Source organism: Thamnophis sirtalis, unplaced genomic scaffold (genome assembly GCF_051295495.1).
Source record: "Thamnophis sirtalis isolate CommonGarterSnake01/CBP01778 unplaced genomic scaffold, rThaSir2_p1.2 scaffold_3, whole genome shotgun sequence".
Lineage (NCBI taxonomy): Eukaryota > Metazoa > Chordata > Lepidosauria > Squamata > Natricidae > Thamnophis > Thamnophis sirtalis.
The window spans coordinates 112,635,093-112,658,488 of NW_028261383.1; the positions used below are offsets into that span (position 1 = coordinate 112,635,093).

At 42.5% G+C, this 23,396-nt stretch overlaps 1 protein-coding gene across 2 annotated transcripts; it reads left to right on the plus strand.

The window, feature by feature from the left end:
- The first annotated feature begins 5,149 nt into the window (after window positions 1-5,149).
- LOC106544706 (CCN family member 1) lies at window positions 5,150-22,803 on the plus strand. 2 transcript variants are annotated; one of them, XM_087709716.1, is made up of 5 exons: window positions 5,150-5,384; window positions 6,425-6,638; window positions 9,473-9,799; window positions 17,988-18,193; window positions 19,006-22,803. In XM_087709716.1, exons 1-5 carry the CDS (start codon window positions 5,334-5,336, stop codon window positions 19,312-19,314), a joined length of 1,107 nt encoding a protein of 368 aa, XP_087565842.1. In that variant the 5' UTR covers window positions 5,150-5,333; the 3' UTR covers window positions 19,315-22,803. The 2 variants fall into 2 exon arrangements, with proteins under 2 accessions (XP_087565842.1, XP_087565841.1); XM_087709715.1 differs by lacking the exon at window positions 5,150-5,384 and having other exon boundaries at window positions 6,269-6,638.
- Window positions 22,804-23,396: the final 593 nt, after the last annotated feature.

Here is a 23,396-nt window from a genome sequence, read left to right on the forward strand (position 1 = left end):
GCATGCCCGGAATCTACAGAGCACACAGGCTGATGGATGCATGGATAGGTAAGCAGCAAGAAGGAAGGTTAGGGTGGCCTCCGTGTGTGTGTGTGTGTGTGTGTGTGTCTGTGTCTGTGTGTGTATCTATCTATCTATCTATCTATCTATCTATCTATCTATCTATCTATCTATCTATCTATCATCTATCTATCTATCTATCTATCTATCTATCTATCTATCTTCATTTTTTCAGACAGGATCACACCATTCCACAGAATGCAGATCCAGGTTAGATATAGGTGTCTGTTCTCCAGGTGAGAAGCATACAGCCTAGCTGTAGCAATCGTGGCATGGGGTGGAGGGACTTGTGGGTCAGGGGTGTTTCCCTGAGAGCTTCTATTTGCACACAGGATATACATTGGCAGAGGGATGCGGTCGCTCAGTGGGCTTGTTGATCAGAAAGGTTGGCAGTTCGAATCCATAGCGCTGCATAATGGAGTGAGCTCCCAGTATTTGTCCCAGCTTCTGCCAACCTAGCAGTTTGAAAGCACGTAAAAAATGCAAGTAGAAAAACAGGGAAGGTATTGGTGGGAAGGTAACAGCGTTTCGTGCACCTTTGGAGTTTAGTTATGCCGGCCACATGACCACGGAGAAGTCTTCGGACAGTGCTTTGGCTTAGAAACAGAGATGAGCACCGCCCCCTAGAGTTGGGAACGACTAGCACATATGTGGGAGGGGAACCTTTATACATTGGCAAGACAATTCTAGCTTTATCTGCTCTCAGCAGTTCCAAATCATTCTCCCCATTTCCCAGTCTCTCCCTGCTCCACCCCCTACAACATTTTTTGACTTGCTCACTTTTTAGAGATAGATCACCCAACATTTCCTTGTTCCTTAAAGTTCAGCATACCATAGCAACAGCCAACAACTTACTGGAAACAGTAAACAGAACAATTGGTAAGGCCAGTGTTTTCTCAACCTTTGCAACTTTAAGATGTGTGAATGTCAAGTTGCGAAGCATACGTTCTTTGAGTTTGGGTGGTCATGGTAGAGTAAGGTTTTAAAGAAGTTAAGGAACTGTACTCAAGTAAATCACAAGATGTATTTGTAGTATAATGTTCTGGGCATATCCAGGAAGTTCTATGCTCGGGGATGGACTATTTCATCATAACTGAGTGGTGTGTGCCCAATTCCAAGGCAAATATTATGATGTATAAGAAAGAAAACTGACATATGGAGTGATCTGTGGAGGCCCAATGTCTCTGGGATGGCAATGAGAAAGTAGGAAACGGCAGATCATAACTTGAATTATTCTGTCAACTCTATGTCTCTCTGATGAGTTTTAATAAATGTAAAGTTTTAGACATGGACACCTTCCTTTTTACCCTCACACTCACTAAACTCAAAGTGTAGGCTAATATATAGAACTGAGAGCAATATAATTACAATAGTAATAGCAGTAGCACTTAGATTTATGTACCACTTTACAGTGCTTTACAGCCCTCTCTAAGCGGTTTACAGAGTCAGCATATTGACCCCAACAATCTGGATCCTCATTTTACCCACCTCAGAAGGCTAGAAGGCTGAGTCAGCCTTCAGCCTGGTGAGATTCAATCTGCCAAATTGCAGGCAGATGACAGTCAGCAGAAATAGCCTGCAGTACTGCACTCTAACCACTGCGCCACTGTGACAATTTTATTAGCAGAAGGCTCTTTATCTCTTGGAGACATATTATAAAATAAAGAAGTTTAAAAAATAGACCTCTTTTATCCCAAAAATGTAGGAAGAAGGCATATCTTTGATAAAAGAAGGTCCAGTCTTCAAAGCCATGTTCAAAGGCTGGGAGATTTGAGAAAAGCAGAAACAAACCAGAATATCCTGGGGTGAAATCAAAGTTGTTGGGAAAGGAAGGGTATTTGAGAGGATAAATTGGAGGCCAAAAAATAGCACTTGTGAAAGCTCAGGAAGGCCTCCCTGGATATCTGGCTGCCTAGGCATGTGCTCCATAGAATTGCTTTGGACGAAGAACTTTGAGTGGATGTGGAGTAATTCCATGAAATCAGAATAGCCAGAAAGAAATATCTGAAAACAGAAAATGATATAAGCCTTAGAACTGTAGACAAAAAAAGGAAGGTATACATTTATTTTAGCTTGAAATGCCTTTTGCAGTGAGAGACGGGGGAGGGGGGGAAAGAGAGAGATTATGAAACAGAATCTCTTCAGAATTTAGAAACCATTTTGGTCCCATAGACCAGTGTTTTTCAACCACTGTGCCGCGGCACACTAGTGTGCCGTGACATAGTGTAAGGTGTGCCGTGGGAAAAACACCTGCCTATAGTCAATATAGGCACAGAGTTAATTTTTTTAAACATTTTCTAATGGTGGTGTGCCTCGTGATTTTTTTCATGAAAAAAGTGTGCCTTTGCACAAAAAAGGTTGAAAAACACTGCCATAGACATGGTACACGCCCAGAGTCTATCCCAGGGGTCAGCAACCTTAAACTCTCAAAGAGCCATTTTGACCCATTTCCCACAGAAAAGAAAACACAGGGAGCCACAAAACCCTTCCGGTGCCTGACTATTTCTGGAGTGGCCACAAAACTAGCATATGTAGTTGAATTAAATGTTCTGTTTTCGTCTGAAACTTTTATTTTCTTGGATTTATCCATGGTTGGCCTACCGAGAGTTGAAAAGCTCAGTAAATCGCATGCCGGCAGGTGTTACACATTGGCGGTTGTGACATATATGTTGAGTGACAGGGAGCCGCAACAGAGGGATGAAAGAGCTACCTGTGGCTCCGGAACTGTGGGTTGCTGACCCCTGGTCTATCCACTCTCAGTACCCAGGCATGGCAGCTGGGAGGAGCTGTCCAAACTAGTTGGTGCTGGATTCCTGATGGGCTCTTCTTATCTTCTCAGGTGCATGTTATAATAGCCTCTTGTTTTCCTTGGGAAGCTATAAAGCAGCATGAGCCAAGATGAAAGAGTCTAGCTTCATGTTATTTTGTTTGCAGTGCTGTGCAAGCAACTTGCAAGTGTTGTGAGATGTTGATTTGGCATGTTTCAGAAGACTAGGCAACAGCTGCTGAGCTGAGCATAGATTATAAGAAGGAAGATTATAAGAGAAGGACACAATACGCATAAGTCACCAAACACTGGTTGCAAGGTGACAAAAATATGCTCCTTAGTGCAAGTAAACTAATACATTTCCTTATTCATCAAGTGTTAAGTAATTCTAAATCCATGTTTAAAACCTGTCCCAAAGCTTCAGTAAAAAGTGACAGGTTGGACTCACTTCACAGAATCATAGAATGGGAAGGAGCCATCAAGCAAGTCCCTTGCTAAAAGCAAGGAACTAAATTAAAACCACTCAATGGCTGTGCAGCTTTTACTTGTGGTGATGGGAGGGGGAAGACTTCTTTTACTTCTCTGGCTAATTGCCTCCCCTGTTAAACTGCTCTTAAATTAGGAAGCTTTTTCTAACATCCAGTTGGATTCTCTCTTCCTGCAACTTAACTTAAGGCCGTTATTCCATGTCTTATGTTATGGAATGATGAATCAGAGATCCTGACCTTATTTGTGACACTATTTCAGCTATTAAAAGAATGCTCTCATATGCAGCCTCCATCTAACATTTGGTTAACATAGAAGCTGGCACAGTCATGATTATTGGAAGCCAGATACTCATCTTTGGTTGAGAAAAGTCTAAACCTGGCTCACAAAAGAACAAAATTAAGATCCACTCGACCCAGGCCTCTGCTGGACTCAGTTGAGGTCCCGAGGGCAGGCACTTTTGTCATTCTAATTCTAGTCTGCCCTTTGCAAAGATATTAATGGATACCCATTTCTGGGTATGTGGAAAAATAGGTCAACATGCGGGGATGCATGGGGAAAATTGTATTTTGAGAGGATCGAAGCTAGGAATAACCCCCAGGACTGTGCCAATTGTTCACCCAGGCAACTACTCTGTTTAGCCAATAAAATCTAAGTTTGTTATCTTGAAGTTTTTTAAACATTTGCAGATAATGGAATGTGCTGTGTTTTATTTTCTTCTGAGAAATTGTTGTAGCAAAATCATTCTACATTTTATGGAAGTGGCAAAGGTTGTTTTTAAATTAGTTTATGATTTTATTTCCTTAGTTTAGAGATTTATTATCTTACAATCCAAAGTTATGCAATATAAGAGCTATATATATATATATATACACACACACTCCAATATAACGAAGAACAAAGCCATCCTGCTTGTGGTTAAAACAGCAAAGAACATATTTCATAATTCCAAAGGTGGGCCTATTGAAAGGCCCTTCATCCCTCAGCATGAGATGTATCTGCATGAAACAGGACCGCAAAGATTGCCATATGGCTTCATAAAAAATGAAAGTTAATAAATTGAACCACAGTATGCAGGTAACCCTAGGAATTGTTTTTCTCCCTCCGAGGAGTTGAGAGCAGAATAGATGCCAGTCTTCTCTGCTTCATAATTGTGTTTAGCCCTCATTCTTTCTGGTGCTGTCTATGTGCATTTAAAATTAAATCAGATTCATTGGTATAAATTCAGCCTGATCTGACACTTATGCATTCTCCCAAAACTGCACAGAACATCTCCCAGGCACCATTCCATTCAGATTATCCATAGGCATTTCAGGCATCTGATGTTCCCGATTCCTAGAGCCTTTGAATCTACCTGAGAATCAGATCAGAGATTTGCTCTGCGAAAGGCAGCGTTGGCCTCCTTCCGTTTATTTTTTCTTCTTCCATGATGTTTTCCTTCTGCCCAATTTGTTTTTTTGCAGGTCAGGAATGTTTGTGGCTACTCCTCACACTGGATTGCCTATGCGGCGTGATGTGCCCCATGGGAGCAAGAACCTTAATTCAACAGTTTGCATAAAAAGTGCTTCTCTGCTAGCGGAACAGCTTGGCCCGCGCGAGACTAAATGCACATCGCCTCGGAATGCACTGGCTTTCTAATTTTATGAATGACTCTATTCATGCGGCCCCTCCTACCTTTCCCAAGTCCCACCCCTGGAATGTTTGGAAGTGCGCCACCGTTGCTATTGGCTGACAGGAGGTTCCTATTGGCCCTCAGCCCGGTAGGTGGGAGGGCCTGGGGAAAATATAAATACAGAAAGAACGGAATTGCACTGTAGGTACTGAAAGTAGCATAAAAGGGGGTGTGCCAGGGTCCAGAGACTTTATAGAGGCAAGGGGCTGGGAGACAATTTTGCATCAGCTCTCAATTCTGGCTCATCCCGATCCTTCATCCTTCAGGAGTTCGCTTCCCTGGTGCTTTTGCTTCTCTCCTTCAGCAATAGTCACCCTCCTCCTGGCCGCCTTTTCTCATCGAACAGGAATGAGAGCGGCTGCCCTGACTCTCGTGGCTTTCCTGCTGGGTTTCTCTCCGGTGAGTAATCAGCTAGACTAGCCCTTTCCCCTCTACTTCGATAACTGAATTGGGGGTGCCACGTTATTGTCAATATGATAGTAAACAATGACTAGCTGTCAAACAGCGGAAATCATAATGGGTTTGGATCAAATAGCAATAACACTTGTATACCGCTTCACAGTGCTTTACACTCCCATCTAAGCGGTTTACAACAATCTGGGTCCTCATTTTACCCACCTCGGAAGGGTGGAAATTCTCATTAAATGCCCAGTAGCAGCTTCTAGCTTGCTTAGCCCCTAACGCCCACCTTCCCGGCCGGGAAATTTGCCTGACTCGGATCATACCAGGTGACGGGTTGGGTGTACTTCCATTCGTGTTCCGGCTTCATCTGGCCACCGAATTCGGCTTGACAGAGTAACAGAACGACCGAATTGGAAGGGACTTTGGAGGTCGTCTAGTCCAACCCCAAGCTCAGGCAGGAAGCTCCACTACACCATTTGACGTCCGAGCGCTTGCTGAGGGTGTTCCGCAACGCCCCAGGAGGGGATCCGGCCAAACGTCACCGCTTGCTTAAATCCGGCAGCTCCACGCCGGGCGAGATCGGGAATAGCAGCAGCCCGTCGAGGGTGCGCAGCGCTTTTGTTTTCCGCCTCCGCCGAGTTCCAGAGGTGCGGGTCGCATGGCCTCCGCTTGTCACTATGGCCGGATGCTTTCATTTGTCTCCAGAACGACATCCCCGCGAGGTCGACGGGATGGAGACCTCGGCGCGGTTGGTGGAGGGGGCTGGGGAGGGCGAGGGGAGAATGCCGGGATTGCGCGGCACGCAGCGCCCTCTAGGAAACGGTTTCGGTGTCGCCTTTAAGAGGGGTGGGTGGATAGGTGGGTGGAAGCAATGAGTGGGAAGGCGAAAGTCTTCGCTCCTGAAGAGCCAAAGGTACGAAGGGGCTTCGTGGTTTCCTTCCCAGCTTGGAGGCTGCTGGGAGTCGTTTAGTTGAATGTTTTCCTCCCGCGGCTGCCGAAAGAAGTCGCCTTTCCCGGCCGCTCTCGCTCTTTTGCAGGTCGCGGGCCGCTGCCCTTTCCCATGCCGCTGCGCGCCGCGTCCCCTTCGCTGCCGTCCGGGTGTCAGCTCGGTTGTCGACGACTGTGGCTGCTGCCAAGTATGCGCCCGCCAGCTCAACGAGGACTGCGATAAGCTGTCGCCCTGCGATCCTCATAAAGGCCTGGAGTGCAATTTTGGGGCCGACCCCTTTGCGAACAGGGGCATCTGTTGGGGTAAGAGGGGCACGATAGCCTTAGCTCAGCATATGACCTGGAGCTGGAGGAGGCGTTGCTAATTGGGTGCTTCTAGATGAGGTGGGTGGCAGCTTCCTCCATTCCCAGCGATCATAGACGGTGCCATGCTGGAAGAGGGGTCAGCAGATTAACAGAGTTGGAAGGGACCTTGCAGGACATCTAGTCCATCCCCCTGCCCAAGCAGGAGACCCTACATCTGCCTCTACCTAAGATCGAACTCACAACCTCCCCATTGAGAGCTCCACCTCTAGGTCAGAGCAGCCCAGAAGTGGCCCTCTGAATGGCAGAAGGTTGGAGTTCCAAGATGGAGTTGTATGTCTAAAAATCTACTGCTGGGAGAGAAGTATCAGTGGATTATTTTTAGCAAACTTTTAAAAAGTCATATAAAACAATTGTGTAAGCTTTTATACTGGGATTTCTGCATGTTTGTCCTATTAGAATACCCTGTGTTAATAATTAATAATTTGCAGTGAAGTTTTAAATGGTTCTGGCTCATAATAGACAGTGTCCACCCCAATGAAGTTTCTAGGAGATTAATGCTTGACTGAAAAATGCTTGAGATAGTGAACAACAGATTAGTTACCCTGAGTTTCACAAGAAGCAGCATTTTATTTGGGTAGCAGGGAATGGACCCAAATCCATCTGTTTTAGAAAGCTGCTTTCATTCATTGCTTTGTGGCTGATTTGATAGGCCACAATCTTTGCAAACCAAAGGTCACAATATGCTGGATGACTGGTGGCAGGCTTATAGCACCACTGCTCATCAATGTTTGTAGACAGATTTGGCTGAATGGACCAATGGTTTAACAGAAGGCAAGTCTGTCTGTTCAGGCTATTTGGCATATAAATGGGAGCTGCCCAGTGATATGTTAGGTGAATTATTGGAAATAGGGAGATCATTCAGAGGTAATGAAGATAACTTGTGTAAGTGCGATGGAATGTACACCTGGAGGAGCAATTGGGGGGGGGGGTTGGCAACAAAGAGCTTTCCCAGAAAGAGGCCCAGATTAAGAGACTGCACAGTCGTGAGCTGGATGCGGAAAGGGGAAAGTGGTTCAGGATAATCACACCCTAGAATCTCTCAGGATACATCTATTAGCTTAGAAAGTTACAGCTTTAGTTTGGCAAGAGCCTGTCCATTAGGTGCAAGCAAATAAAGCATTGGACTTGATTGGATATCAGTGTCTTGTCTCTGGGTTTCGACCTTACAGTAAGTTTCCAAAGTACTGTGTCTTATCCCAGCTTCCTCTAGATTGCTGGCAAATAAGATCACTCTGTAGTACCTTGTAACTTCTGTACTCAATAGTAGAGTAGTATAGAAAGAGATCGGGGCAGTGATATAAATCCAGAGATTTGAGAAAAGAGACATTTATGCCGAAGTGAAAGTAGAAAGAATGCACATAGAAAGCCAGATTGCATAACCGAAGGAGGTTTGCTTCTTAGTAAGCAGAGCAGCTGAAACTTTTTATTTCCATAGGTAAGACTTCCAGGATGTACATACATGAGCAGACTTGCTTTAAAAACTGACGTCCAGATGATCTAGCCCAGGGATGTCAAACTCGATTTCATTGAGGGCTGCATCAGAGTTTGACCTCGGGGCGGCAGGAGGCTGGGGCGGCATGGCCGAGGTGGGTGTGGCCATCTCGATGTCACTCATCAAGACTCCGTTTTTGGCTGAGACAACCTTCCCAGGTTCCGTTTTCAGGCATGATGGCCTCCTGCAGTCCTCTGCCAGTGAAAACGGAAGTCAGAGAGGTTCCGTTCAGCCTGCTTGGGCTTCGTTTTAGCTGGCAGAGGGCTGCAGGAGGCCATCGTGGCCGGAATGGAGCCCAGGAGGGCCACATACGGCCCTCCCAAGGTCCATTTTCATTGGCAGAGCCACTTTGGATTGGTCCTTTGCTGTTTCTAGGGTGGGCCCTTGGGCCAGATCTAAGCACCCCATAGGCCAGATCCAGCCCGAGGGCCTTGAGTTTGACACCCCTGATCTAGCCAAAACTTCACACACCCAGTGGAAAAATATACAGAAAATAAAAGAAAACCTTATAAGCATATATAGAACAAATAAAAAGAGAACAACTTGTTGCAGAGCATGGAGGTGAAGACCCCGTCCTTTTATGCTAGAATTCTTCTCAGCAGACCCTCCAGCAGAAGGCTTCCAGCCCTCTCCCAAGCCACTGCAACCTGATCCGAGGTTGTGTGTGCTTTTCACATCCTGTTTTTACATGTCTATTTAAAGCTCAGAACACTCGTCTCTTGTTGACATGGCCCGTAAAAACCCAGTTCTGCAGATAAATATTTTCCTCTGACTTCTAATGGTGATAGCCAGGGACTTGCTGTGTTTTTCACTTCTGCATAATCTAACTCTGAGGTTTCAGGTACCACTCCCAGCTTCAACTGAAGTTGTATGTTAGCACAGACTAGTGGGATGTGACCTTGAAGTCTTCTCAGTACCTCTTGGTTATTTTTCTGGTCTGTTTGTGTGAACAGTGTTCCCTGGTGACTATGAAGGTGGAATCTTAATTAGATGTAGGTTGGGAAATCTTTGTGCTGAAGTTCAGGATGATTAAAGACTTCTTTCCGCAGCTATTTCAAAGGATTGTATGTATGTTTTTTTGAAAACAGATTAATAAGAAACTACCTAGTTTGGGGGAGAGGATCATTAGTGATAGCTTGCTCCAACACAGTACCTTGGTAGTCCATGCAATTTGTAACTTCTAACAGGATCCTCTCTTATAAATGTGTACGTTATATATGATTACACCTTTAAACACACAACTACTAAAGTGGAGCGTCTTTTTTCTTCCCTTCCCCAGCAAAGCAAGAAGGTCGGACCTGCGAATACAACGGCCGTATCTACCAAAACGGAGAGAACTTCCAGCCTAGTTGCAAACATCAATGCACTTGCATTGATGGAGCCGTGGGTTGCCAGCCTCTTTGCCCACTGGAACTGCCTCTGATTTCACTAGGCTGTCCCAGTCCTCGGCTCCTTAAAGTACCTGGTCAATGCTGCAAGAAATTTGTGTGCAGCAAAGGACCCAAGAAGTACAAAGGTGTCACCTTTGACCACAACTCAAATGGAGAGGCCAGTAGCAATGAAATCATCTATGTGGGCAAAGGCGGACACTGGAAGAACCTCCCAGGTGAGTGGGCAGAAGACAGAAACTCAGCAAACTTGAGTTACTGAAGCCCCAGGGTTAGTGGGTATGTTCAGTTAGAGGCTTTAAGAACTGCCCTTATTCAACTGAAATAAATATTTATCTTGGTAAAGTTGGGAAGAAATCATAGGGAAAGAGGATTTTGCTACTTATAATTGCTTCAAAGGTCTAGATAGGGGTAACTATAAGATCACAGAGTTGTATTGGTCAGTATTCTTCTTCTGAGGAACAGCTTCTGTGGGGCACCTAACCAGGATATCCACTAGTCATCATCTTTTTTAAGGCTGCAATGTCATAGACCCGTGATGGCGAACCTAAGGCACATGTGCCGGAAGTAGGAGCGCCGGAAGTAGAAGCACCAGAAATCGGAAGAGCAGGTGGTGCGCATGCATGCAGGAAACTAGAAGCTCAGCTTCCTGGCGTGCGCATGTGCACCGGGAAACTGTTCGTCCAGTTTCTGGTGCTCCTGCATGTGTGTGCACCAGTGGTGGGTTTCAACATTTTTTAGAACCTCTTCTGTAGGTGTGGCCTGCTTTGTGGGAGTGGCTTGCTGGCCATGTGACCTGGTGGGAGTGGCCAACTTGTAAAATGTGGTGAGACTCACTTAACAATGCTCTTGCTTAGCAACCAAAATGTTGGCTCAGAAACTGGTATTTGAAGCACACAAGTCTTAAAGCTGTCAAGTTACAAGACCCTTGCACCCCTAACCCTTTAGGGAAAAAAACCCCCAGGGGTGTTCAAACTTGACAGCTTTAAGACTTGTGGACTTCAACTCCCAGAATTCCTCCTCTCGCTCTTCATCTTGATGATGTGCGGACAGGCAGGGGGAGGGAGCTGGAACTGGTTCTAAACGGCACTGTAGATTTGTGGAACCTCTTCTGTAGAAGAGGTTAGAACTGGCAGGAACCCACCCCTGGTGTGCGTCCATTTCAGCACTTGGTGCCAAAAAGGTTTACCAACACTGCCATAGGCTCTCTGCATGGGGCTACTGCTTCAGGACAAACTTATTGTTCTTAAAGTAGTTCGTAGCGATACTTTCTTTTACGATTATATAATGGAAATAATACTTCATAGGCCTACAGTAGGTCTTATTCGAATTGGGTTTACAGGGACAGTACATGAAAAACTGCAGCAATGTAATCTTAAATGTGACTGGGTGTGAAGTCAATGGCCAAGGCAGCCTCCTAAATTTGTTGTCTGTTAAAATTTTCTGGTTGAGGTTGAGTCTTGCAATCCCTCTGCTTTTACCGCCTATGTGCAATCTGTGCACTCTCAAATGTTTGTGCTTTGAGAGGGTAGCATAGAATAGAATTCTTTATTGGCCAAGTGTGATTGAATGGACGCACAAGGAATTTGTGTAAAAGCTCTCAGTGTAGATACAAACAACAAGATGTGCATAGGATATAATGAGCTGACCTTGAAATAGTTTTGTTTCAACAACAAGAGATTAAAAAGCTAACCCTGCGTTGGGAGGTGATCCTAAGTAGGATGGGGACACCAAACAAAAATAGGGGTAAGAATGGCAGTAGCCTGTTTCCCTTTTGGGTTCTAAATCTGATGCTTCTCAGGGTCATGAAATGTGATACTTTTATTTGCATTTTGCTTTGGTTTCCAGCTGCTATTTGTATTGAACATGACTGTGGTGAGGGTGGAGTCAGAAAGCACTGCATCCATATGGACATAGCAATAGCAATAGCAATAGTTAGGCTTATATACCGCTTCATAGAGCTTTCAGCCCTCTCTAAGCGGTTTACAGAGTCAGCATATTGCCCCCAACAACAATCTGGGTCCTCATTTTACCCACCTCGGAAGGATGGAAGGCTGAGTCAACCTTGAGCCTGGTGGGATTTGAACAGCCAAACTGCTGAACTGCAGTCAGCTGAAGTAGCCTGCAGTGCTGCATTTAACCACTGCGCCACCTCGACACCACCTGATGTCCAGAATGTTACCTTTCTCAAGATCTCAGGGAATTGCAAGATAATTCTGGGGGTTCATTCTCACATCCTGCTTGCTGCAGCACAAAGATGTCTGATTGTTTGAGGCATATCCTAACAGCATTACTTCCTTCTCATCTCCAGCCCACAACTGAGGCAACCCATTCTTAGTTGGAAGAATTGTTTCCTTTCCCAGTGCAAACCTTCTTATGTAATATTGTATTTGCATTTGTTAATTTGTCAAACATGTACAAGATAGCAGATATAAATATAAACATGGATATATATGAAAAAAACGAATACAAATAGACCGGGATAGTAGGACAGGAACATTAGGCACGCTGGTGCGCTTATGCACGCCCCCTTTACAGACCTCTTAGGAATGGGGTAAGGTCCATGGTAGACAGTTTAAGGTTGAAGCTGTGGGGGTTTGAGGATGTAACAACAGAGTCAGGTAGAGCATTCCAGGCATTGATTACTCTGTTGCTGAAGTCGTATTTTCTGCCATTGAGTTTGGGGCGGTTCTTGGAGTGGGTTGGTCAGGGACATTGCCTGCTCAATTCCAATTGGCTCAGCAGGTCAGCCATAGGAACACCTCTCCCCATTAATTGTCGGGCACTTTACATGAGTATTTTGGTTTTGGCTGCAACCTGGTCTTTTTATCTTTACAATATTGGATTCCCAGGACACCTATAGATCTTCAACCAGGAATCTTGCTATTTGGTATGAGTGTACAGTGTGTGTGTGTGTGTTTTGAGAAGATTGTAAATAAATATAGAAAATATATATAAAAAGCGTAAGAGGCACATAGACCCTCAGGGAATGGGAGGGAGAAAAGATATTTTACTTGATCAAAAATGATTTGCAGAGGAAATAGTCTTTAGAGGGGGGAAATTTAAAAAAAATCTAGAGGCAAATGTTGTAAAGGCACAATAGCATTGAGTTCTTTCTGGTTCAGGCATTTCTGCACTTCCAATGAGCTCCTCTGATCTTTTAGACAGACTTTTTGGGTGGGAAGACACAAATTCTTTGATGTAGGCTAGAATGTATTTTTAATTAGTGCTCTATAATGGTTTCATAGATACTGCCATCTAGTGGTTATTTGGATCATCGCAGGCTTTATAGAAGATTGTGTATTTCCTGGGAGTTTGATGTTTGTCAGAACCATGTAGTAAATGATAAAAATTAGATGTTGATTTACCAGTGCACTCTGCACATGTTCAGAAGAGTGATAGGTGGCTGATTCTCCTTCTGGAAAAACTAGCAAGAAATCCAGCAGTCACTATCCTGAAACTACTTTGGGTTGAAAGTTGCACGAGGGAGCCTCATTCCCCGTTCATGTTGCTGAGTCATGGTGAAGATACTGTAGTTGGTGGGAGTAACACAATTTACCTCAATATAACTTCTTCCCAGCAGAAGGACAGCAGGAAAAAAAAACATGGCTGTAAGAGTCAGCCCCGACTCTTGTTTAATTTTCCATGCAAAATAGAAATAAGAAATGTCCCCAGACATTCTTTTTTTTTAATTAAAGTTTTTTTTATTTTTTATTTTCAAAACAAACACAACACATAAAATCTTCCTTTTTTACATACTTTAGAAAGTGTATCAGTTGGTTACAAAAAACGTTTGTGCATCTCTTCTACAGTCATCAAGCATAATTTATATTAACTCAAGTTTTTGAACTTAGATATTTATAATACCTCCATTTTCATTTGACTACAATTGTTTAAACATCCTTCATCATAAAATATACCGAGATTTAATACGTAACCACATACTGGCATTACATTTACTATTTTTAAAATCCTCCAATGACACTAAATCCTTATGTCCTATTCTAGCTAAACACCCATAATATTTAACAACAAAGTTTTCTATCCTTCTTTCCAAATCGCTGTTTACAATTCACATCTCATTTCCTTATATTGTACCCATACATATATATAGGTTGTCATCATTATCCCTCCTTTATTTGACTATATCCTGCATCATATCACTTTCCCCCTAGTAATCAAGACTTGAGTAAATCTAACTTAATTCTTTTTATTATTATTATTATTATTATTATTATTATTATTATTATTATTATTATTATACAATTGTATCACAGCGGCCAGTTGTTTCGCCGGATTTGGCATTGGTTACTAGTCGGGCCCCACCCAGGGGCCTAGGACGTCGTAACGTATTTTCGTAATATGCGTGCAGATCCAAGCAGTGCGGCTTTTTGCATTTGACTGATGGTGATTTTGTCAATTTTTAACTGTTTTAAATGTAATTCCAGTGCTTTTGGAATAGCACCCAGTGTGCCAATTACCACTGGAATTACCACTGCTGGTTTGTGCCATAGTCGTTGAATTTCGATTTTTAAGTCCTGGTATCTTGCGATTTTTTCATGTTCCTTCTCGGCGACCCTGCTATCACCTGGTATTGCGATGTCTATGATTGTGACCTTATTTTTCTCAACCAGTGTGATGTCTGGTGTATTATGCGTCAGTATTTTGTCGGTTTGTATACGGAAATCCCACAAGATCTTGACCATCTGATTTTCGGTGACTTTTTCAGGCTGATGTTCCCACCAGTTTGTTGCTGTTTTAATATTATAATTTTTGCACAAATTCCAATGGATCATTTGTGCTACTGAATTGTGCCGCAATTTATAATCAGTCTGCGCGATTTTTTTACAGCAGCTGAGTATGTGATCAACAGTTTCATCAGCTTCTTTGCAAAGTCTGCATTTGGCATCATCAGAGGATTTTTCAATTTTGGCCTTAATGGCATTTGTGCGGATAGCTTGTTCTTGCGCAGCCAGGATTAGTGACTCTGTTTCTTTCTTTAATGTACCTGTTTTTAACCATAACCAAGTTTGTTCACTGTCCACTTTATCTTTTATTTTTTCCAGAAATTGACCATGCAGTGCTTTGTTCTGCCAACTCTCCATTCTTGATTTTATCACATCTTTTCTGTATTCTTGTTTTGTCTGTTGGGCCTTCAGTAGATTTTTGTTCTTTACTTTGATTAATAGATGCTCTTGTGTGTCTTTTAAATAATCAGCCAGTGCATGTTTTTCTTCTTCAACTGTTTGCTTCACTTGTAATAATCCTCTGCCACCTGATTTTCGGGGCAGATATAGTCTATCAGTATCACCACGTGGATGTAAACTGTAGTGCATTGTCATTAGTTTCCTGGTTTTTCGGTCCAAAAGGTCCAAATCAGCTTGTGTCCAGTTAACTATGCCAGCTGTGTATCTTATAACTGGTATTGCCCAGGTATTTATGGCCTTGATTGTATTTCCACCATTCAATTTAGATTTCAAAATTTTCCTAACTCTGTTGGTGTACTCTCGCCTGACAATAGTTTTTACTTCTCCATGCTTGATGTTATCCAACTGCAGAATGCCTAAGTATTTGTAGGCTTCATTTTCTTTGCATTTAATTAGTTGGCCATTGGGCATTTCAATTCCCTCACATGCAGTGATTTTGCCCCTTTTTATGGATACAGTGGCGCATTTTTCCATGCCAAACTGCATTGAAATATCGGTGCTGAATACTCGGACTGTATTTGTCAATGATTGGATTTCTATTTCTGACTTTCCATAGAGTTTCAAATCATCCATATATAGTAAATGCGAAATTTTTTCAGCTTTTTTGGCTGTTTGGTAGCCTAATTTCATTTTTTTTAAGATTACTGATAGTGGGATCATTGCGATGATGAAGAGAAGAGGTGAAAGTGAATCACCCTGGAAAATTCCTCGCTTGATATTAACCATTCCGTAGATCTCATTCCCTACTGCCAACTCAGTTCTCCATTGTTTCATCGCCTTTTCAGTAAAGGATGTAATATTTTTGCTAATGCCAGTTGTTTCTAAGCATTTTATGATCCAACTATGTGGCAGTGAGTCAAATGCCTTTTTGTAATCAATCCAGACCATATTCAAGTTCGTTTTTCTGTTCTTACAATTTTCTAATATCATTTTATCAATTAGAAGCTGATCTTTTGTGCCCCTGCTCCTTCTTTTGTTGCCTTTTTGCTCTACTGGCAAGATGTTGTTTGTTTCCAAATAATCCATCATGTTATCTGCAATAATGCCTGTGAGTAATTTGAAGGTTGTTGGTAAGCATGTTATTGGTCTATAGTTTTCAGGTGTTGTTCCTTTAGTTGGATCTTTCTGAATCAAGTATGTTTTTCCAGTTGTCAACCATTCATCAATTTGGCCCTTTTGTAAAATTTCATTCAGTTGCCTGGCCAATATTGCATGTAAACTGGTCAGATATTTGAGCCAGAAACCATGTAATTGGTCCTTTCCAGGTGATGTCCAATTCTTTACCTTTTTAACTCGATTTTTGATCATCTCAGTTGTTATTTCTAATACTTGCATTTGTTTGTTGCCAATGCTTTTCTCAAAGTCATGTATCCACTTTGCTTCCTTGTTGTAGTCCTTTGCATTTTCCCACAATTCTTTCCAGAATTCAACTGTGGCCTGCTTTTCTGGTTTTTCACTTTTGGTGTCACCATTCACATTAAGACTTTGATAAAAACGCCGTTGGTCTGATCGAAATTGCTGATTTTGTTTATATTGGATGATTCGTGCCTCATATCTTTCAATTTTTCTAGCTGTTGCTGTTATCTGCTGTTTTACAATCTCTACAGCTTCATTGATGTTTCTTGTATCCAATCTATATCTTCTGATTAGCCGATCTATGATTTTGTTGTTTTTAAGCCGTTGCTCATGCATGTTCTTTAAGTTACTAGCATCTGCCCTTAATTTTTTGATTTTTTGTTCTAGACGGATTTTCCACTTTGGCTTTGATGCTTTTTCTGTTGTGTGACTAGGTACTTTAATTTTAATGCCTAGTTCATTAGTGACTATTACAGCTGTGCTGTACATTAACTGGTTTGTTTCCAAGATGGATCCCGGTTCAATTGTTGAAAACACTGCATTAACCATTTTCATGATAGGGGCCAAAATTTTCTTAGGCACAGTTTTTAGTGATGGTAAACGTTGCCTTTGCTCATTAAGCAGAAAATGCTCCATGATCTTATCCTTCAATTCTTTTTGTTTTTGAGTTAGTTCATCAGTTGGTTCAGTGATAACTGGTTCTAGTGGTGGTGATGTTATTTCCTCCCTGAGAGCTTCTTCTGGGAGTTCTACTATAGTGTCTTTAGTTGTGTCTTGAATCTCAGTTATTTCCGCTTGTGATATTGTTTTTTGGGTTTTGCAATTTGCCTGAATTTCCTCATGTTCAACTTCACTAAACACTTTATTCCGTATAATAAATCGCCTTTGATCTGCTAGTCGTTGTTCACTAACATTTGAATCTGGATATTGTTGTTTCCATAATTCATACATCCGCTTTAAATATCCTCTTTTTTCTGGCTCTGAGTTGTAGTAACAGGCCATTATGGCACGGTTTTCATCTGCACTATATTTTTGTCGTTTTGTTGGCTGGCCCACTTGTAGCCCACTTGTCGACGGATGTCCAGGGACCCCAACATCCGCCGCGGCCCTTGTTAACCCGCGCGACGACCGATGCGGTATGGAATTCTTATTCGTTTTTTTCACCATATTGTATGGGTTGGCGGGGGTTTTTTTTTACGGGACCAGATGCCAACCTGATCCCAACCTTCCTCCTTTCTCATCCGGGCTTGGGACCGGCAACGGCGGAGTTTTATTATTATTATTATTATTATTATTATTATTATTATTATTATTAACCTTTATATATAATCCAAAAGAGTTTCTAATCTTCCTTTCATGGGTACCACCCAGACATTCTTAACATTACAAGAGTATGGAAGAGGAAGGCAGATATGAGGTGAGTCCCACTGACCTGAGACATTGCTCAGTCACCAAAATTTTAAACACAGAAAAGTTGGTACCCGAACCCCAGAACTCAATTTTGCTTTCTTCTTCAGTTTTCTATGCTATAACCATCTGATGCATGGTTTGCTTTGACCTCTTCATGAAATACCCAGTGGAGTAGCAGAACTGCCACAGAGGCTCTTCTTGGCAGAAGAAGAACTTTGCTGGACAAATCTGAGTATCTAAATGATTAATTCCTCAGTTTCCAAAAGTGCCCAGCCCTGAGCTACTCACTAGCAGTGCACTAATAGCTGCTCACTACTGGTCCATCAACAGCATCTTGTTGTCTCCAGTCATTCCAGTTTCTGGGATGTTGTTTTGCTCAAGTCTCCCTTGGGATCCCTATGATGGTGAAGTAATTTTCTATCTCTCTCCTCAGCATGGAGACCATTCTTCCAGGATCAGGAGACCAAGCAAGAGCGCAAATGCTTGGCCCAGACCACACCCTGGTCGCCGTGCTCTAAGAGTTGTGGTTTTGGCATCTCTACCCGCATCAACAGCAACAATCCCCAATGCAAGCTGATCAAAGAAACCCGATTGTGTCAGGTCAGGCCCTGTGAGCAGCCTGATTTTTCAAAGCTAAAGGTGAGATGGTGGAACCAAAAGAAAAGGTGGGCTAGTGTTGGGTTATAGCAGCCTTCCCTATTGATCCTAGCCAGGGGTGGGTTTCTCGTGAACCGGTTGGAACGGGGCCGGCGGCGTCCTTGTGCACGCACGCGGTGCATGCATGCGTACTAGCGTCTGTGCGATGCTCCAGCTGCTCCTGGAGGATCGCGCAGGCGCTGTATGCGTCCTGCGCATGCGTGGAAGCGCAGAACTCGTCAAAACCGGGTAAGGAGCGCGGGCGGGCGGGCGGGCGGGCGGGTGGGCCCTTCGCCGTTCCCGGAAGTTACTTACATCCGGGTTCGCCAACCAACCGGTTCGCAGGGACCGCCGCGAACCAGTTGAAACCCACCCCTGATCCTAGCCATAGATCGTGCTGCGTGCAGTTGACAAGAGTTGCAGTCCAAATGGGGAAGAGACCTTACAATTATAACCCAGTTTCTGGAAATCAGAATGGGAATGTATATGTTAATTTAAAAAAAATATGCGTTTCATGCAGGCAGGTATTGAAGAGTTCTGGGTAAGGAATGGGGTGTCTCATAATAGAAGTCAGCATTCCCTAACTAACGCTGATCTGTGGTTCTCACTTCAGGCACCCTAATTAAATGTTCTGTACTTTGATTTTCTCCAGGCATATTTGGGACAATATCTCCAGAGTTTTACTGGCCATGTTTGCAGGGAGTTTTGGATGGGTTGCCACAGTGCACTACTAATTCATAGCAGTCTGGACCCAAGAGAGGACTAGATGGGTAGCATTAAATGCTTTCTCCACCCCCCCCCCTTTTTTTTAATAGAAAGGCAAGAAATGTCTGAGGACACACAAAGTGCAAGAGCCGGTGAGATTCAGTCATGCCGGTTGCAAGAGCCCACGTCGTTACCAGCCAAGTTTCTGTGGGGCCTGCCTGGATGGCCGCTGCTGTGTACCCCTGCGCACTCGTACACTAAATGTACCCTTCCGTTGTCCTGATGGGAGCACTTTCACCAAGAAGGTCATGATGATCCATACTTGCCAGTGTGGGGCAGCTCACTGCCCGCTGCTGAGTGAAGCTGCCATGGGCCCCCGGTATCAGCTGAATGGGGACATTCACAAATTCCTGGAATGACGGGGCATGCCGACCTCTCTGCTGATGGCTCTGACGGAGTTCCCAAATGACTTTGGATCGTGATCCAGGCCCCCTGCTTGATCTATGAAGCTAAGACATGCTGTAGTTGCTCTGCTTCCCTGAATGCAAATCCGGAAGACAAGACGGCATTTGGAATTGGCCTAACCCTTTGGTATTTGGAAAATGCATTGGGCTATGTTGGGAGTATGGCTATCCAATGACTGGGAATGGATCGTGTGGCACTGATTTCAGTCTCTCTATTCAGTCCAGCCAGGCTCAGGCTGGGACTGAGTCTCTCATGCTACTATGGTAGTAGAAGATCAAAGACTTCTGATTTTATTTTTTATTTTGGATTTCCTGGCCCTCATGCTGGAAAGGTTGAGGAAGCACAGCATTATGCACTATCGGTAGCTGGGGATGGGGTGGGGGCTGTGGTTAGGTTGCTAAATCCCAAATTGGGCAGTTTTGACAGATTCAAGATCCCAGAATTCGGGGAAAAGAGTACATTTTAAGTTAGATAAGAATCAACTATGGTGGAATAAGTTGTCTCTCAAAAGGACCACAATTCTGATGAGTTTGAGATCTAGCAATAAAACCTTAAAGCAACTTAATGGATAAGAAATTAAAAGGAGATGGGAAACAAAACTCAGATAACACAGCATGTATTCCCTGCCCTGCCCCCGCCCTTCCAGCCTCCTGTGACTTTTCTGACCCACTGGCCAGAAAGAGATGCGGTTGGGTCTTTCTCTCCCTTATCTCACTATTGTTTTCTTCTGCTCCTTGGTTTGCTTCCTCCTTGTCCTTTAGCTTGAAACCGGCTTGCTAGTTTGCCCATCTTTACATCCAAAGGCTGCCTTCCTGACTGCCCACAGTGCCCCCTAATGGCAAGATGTTTCCAGGAAGGAGCCACACGCAATGACTCAGCAGGAAGGGAAATCCGTATAAAGACACTGCTCATCCATGGTCTACCTTCTTCAGTCTTCTCTAGTTTGCACTCTGTTAGGCTACCAGGCTGTTGTTGCCAGTCTAGATTTTAAGCTTCATGAATCTCAAAGAGAGGACAAACGAAATTACTTTATGGGCACGTTTTAAAATGAGTTGAAGTAGGGTTGAAAGAGGATTGTTCCATATGTGCAGCCACTTTACTCTCTGCTTTTGAAAGTTTGTACAAAGATGATAGTTGCGCAAAGAATTATGTGTTGGGCTGCCCTTTACAAAAGCACTTTTTAAAAAACAAACATCCTATTCCCATTCTGTTCCTGGTGAACAGCAAAAGGAAGGCTGAAAGAAAACAAATCAGGGCACAGTATTAGAAGGGACTTGAGATATTTTGGGACAGTTAGGAAAACCTATATTTATACGTGCAGCAAAGTACTCTGCTCTGAAGATTATTTTATGGATTTTTTTTATTTTGTTTGTTTTGCATAAAGAAAAGCTTCAACAATAGATTGGAGTGATGGCTATTATAGCTTCATAATGAAGCCTTCTGTGCATTACCTTCTGTATGCAAGGCTTTTATTCCTATTTTATCTTAAGAGTTGCTACAGTGATAGTTCAGTGTTTCTCATTTTAGTCTCTTGTTTTATGACCCTTCCTGCTTGATAGAAGGCTTTGTAGCAGGAAAAAAAACAACAGGATAATTCCCTTTCAAAATGATATTCAAAATGGGCTTGATGTAATGCTTCCAAAACAATCTTAGGCCAGAGATAGACAATGGAATGGATGCATCTTATGGATTTTGATTTCGCTTGATCACTTGTAGGTATATGATGCCCACTAAATGTATTCCATCATAATTACGAGTCAAAATGAATAGCACAAGAGATTGTGGAGCCACCAATGGTCCTCCAGGATGGGCTGTAAGGTATACACATGAACATATACGCACAGCTCAAATCTAGTGAGATTACAAAACCTTGTGAAAGGGTGTTATTGCTGACAACCACCTGAGACTTTGACATTCTTTATTTTGGCCTTTTATTTTAAGATTAAAACTAATTTTTATTTAGTTTAGGGATCCCATGGACTATGTGTGTTGGGAGCAGGAGTCACATGCCATGGTGAGCGCAGGCATCACATGGCTGATCTGTGGCTTATGTGTCAGTCCTCAAAAAAACAACAACCCACCTTTCGTTGTAGGGCTTCAAATTAAGGAAAAAATGAGAGTCACTTGGAAGGCACCAGCATGTTTTTGATTCTTGGAACCATCAATTCTGATGATCTGCAACTCTCTCAAAATGACTTTAGAGATGGTTATAGTACAAGTAGCTGACTATTCTTGGGCTTGTTAGGAATGAGCATTGCTATGCTACTTGCATTGGAATTGTACTTTGGATTCCTCCCCACCCCAAACTCTGTAAGGGAACAGGCAGGACCTGCCTTATTTGGAATGCTTCTGCTATTTTAAAATATATTTTATTCAAAGCTATGCTGATCCTTTGTTTCAATGAATATGGCTATAATTCTGTACATTGTCATGTCCACGAATGAAGGCAAATTTAAGTGTCCCAGGATAATGTTGTAGGATCCAATCTGAGTCGGTCACTGGGACCAGAGTTTTAGTCTTTCAAGCTTTTAAACTCCTGCTGGAGCCCATCCATTGTCAAGTCCCTCCCCCTGCCCTTTTGGTGGAAGATATACAACCCCTTAAAGAAGAACATTGAGAGAAGTAAAATACTTCTGAATATCTGGAGCAGAGCAAGGAATTCCTGATTCCTTCCAGATAAACTCCTCACACCCCTTGTTTTACAGAAAGCATCAACAGGTATTGAATAATTAACTGAGCAATCCCTCAGCATTTGGGAGCACAGCAGCAGAAGGCAGAAGCATAATTGTTGAAACAATGCCCTTTTGGAAAAACAAACAAACCTGCTGATGAGTATTGCCAAGTAAAGCATCCTCATGAGTTGGAATATTCAAAGGCAACTTTGCATAGTATTCAGCCAAACCCTGTGCGGAGTTTTGGAAGTCAGATTTAAATGTGTTTGCATCAGGGATGCAGGTTCAACAATATTTTTTTTTTAGTTCAGCCCTCAGTTTGTAGGATTCATTTTGCTGCATTTCTGTAGGTAGGCTGTGCTTTGTACTTAGCAGAATGCAGACATGCACATATACACATGTGCTAGTAAATTAGACCCACAAACCCTATTTCTAAGAAAACATAGTTACTGGTATGTCCTAACACAGTTAGCCTGAGATTAGAAGGATCAATAATAATGGAGCACACCCCCACCCAACACTATTAATACCAGCTGTATATAGTCCCTACTGTGTTACAATTACCAAAGTTCTTTAATATTTTCTCAATTGTGGAAAAATAATTGAAAAATACTAGGCTGGAAAAGATGTCATCTGGCAAATTTTGTTGACTCAAGATCCTGTCAATTCCAGTCAACATAATAAAAACATAGGAATGAGTTGAGGTTATACCTGACATCTTTTTTTAAAAAAATCACAGGATTATTTTCTGATAAAATCTACAGAGATCAATGTTTCTTTTGTCCCTCATTGTTCATTTAGTATAATGATTAAACTGTTGGATAAAGATAGAGGTTGGGTGAATAATATTATCTTCACCTCAAAGAGATGTTGTGAAGATAATTTCAGAGCAATCCTACTTACTAAATGCAACATAGAAACCGACATGTATAAATAGATAATGTTTACATGGGTAAATCATTTATGAATTTTAAATTTTAAATTTTCCTTTACTTCTTGGATTAGGAAGAGATAGGGAAAGATGGCATAAATGATTATATTATATAATATATATATAATTTTTACTAAAGGCTTTTTAAAACAATAAAAACAACTCAAATTTTGAGAAAAAAAATGAAGAAAAATAATGTGAAAATGTACAAAGAAAGAAAGAGAGAGAGAAGACAAAGGAAAGTTATAAAGAAGATGTTTCTGATTTTCTTAACAGCCATTGCAAATACCTTTATACCTTTTCTCTATAGAGAAAGTATAGAGAGAATTCTGATTACAGCAAAATTTGCTTCTTTCTATAGTCTACCTTTTCCAATCATCAAATCCATAAATCACTACTTCATTTTTTCTTGTTTCAACAAAAAGCCAATAAG

Coding starts and splice junctions, on each gene's coding strand:
- LOC106544706 (XM_087709715.1), top strand. CDS start 6,362: ATGTTTTCCTCCCGCGGCTGCCGAAAGAAGTCGCCTTTCCCGGCCGCT. Junction 6,639..9,472: donor GAACAGGGGCATCTGTTGGG/GTAAGAGGGGCA, acceptor TCCCTTCCCCAG/CAAAGCAAGAAGGTCGGACC. Junction 18,194..19,005: donor CTGATTTTTCAAAGCTAAAG/GTGAGATGGTGG, acceptor TTTTTTTAATAG/AAAGGCAAGAAATGTCTGAG.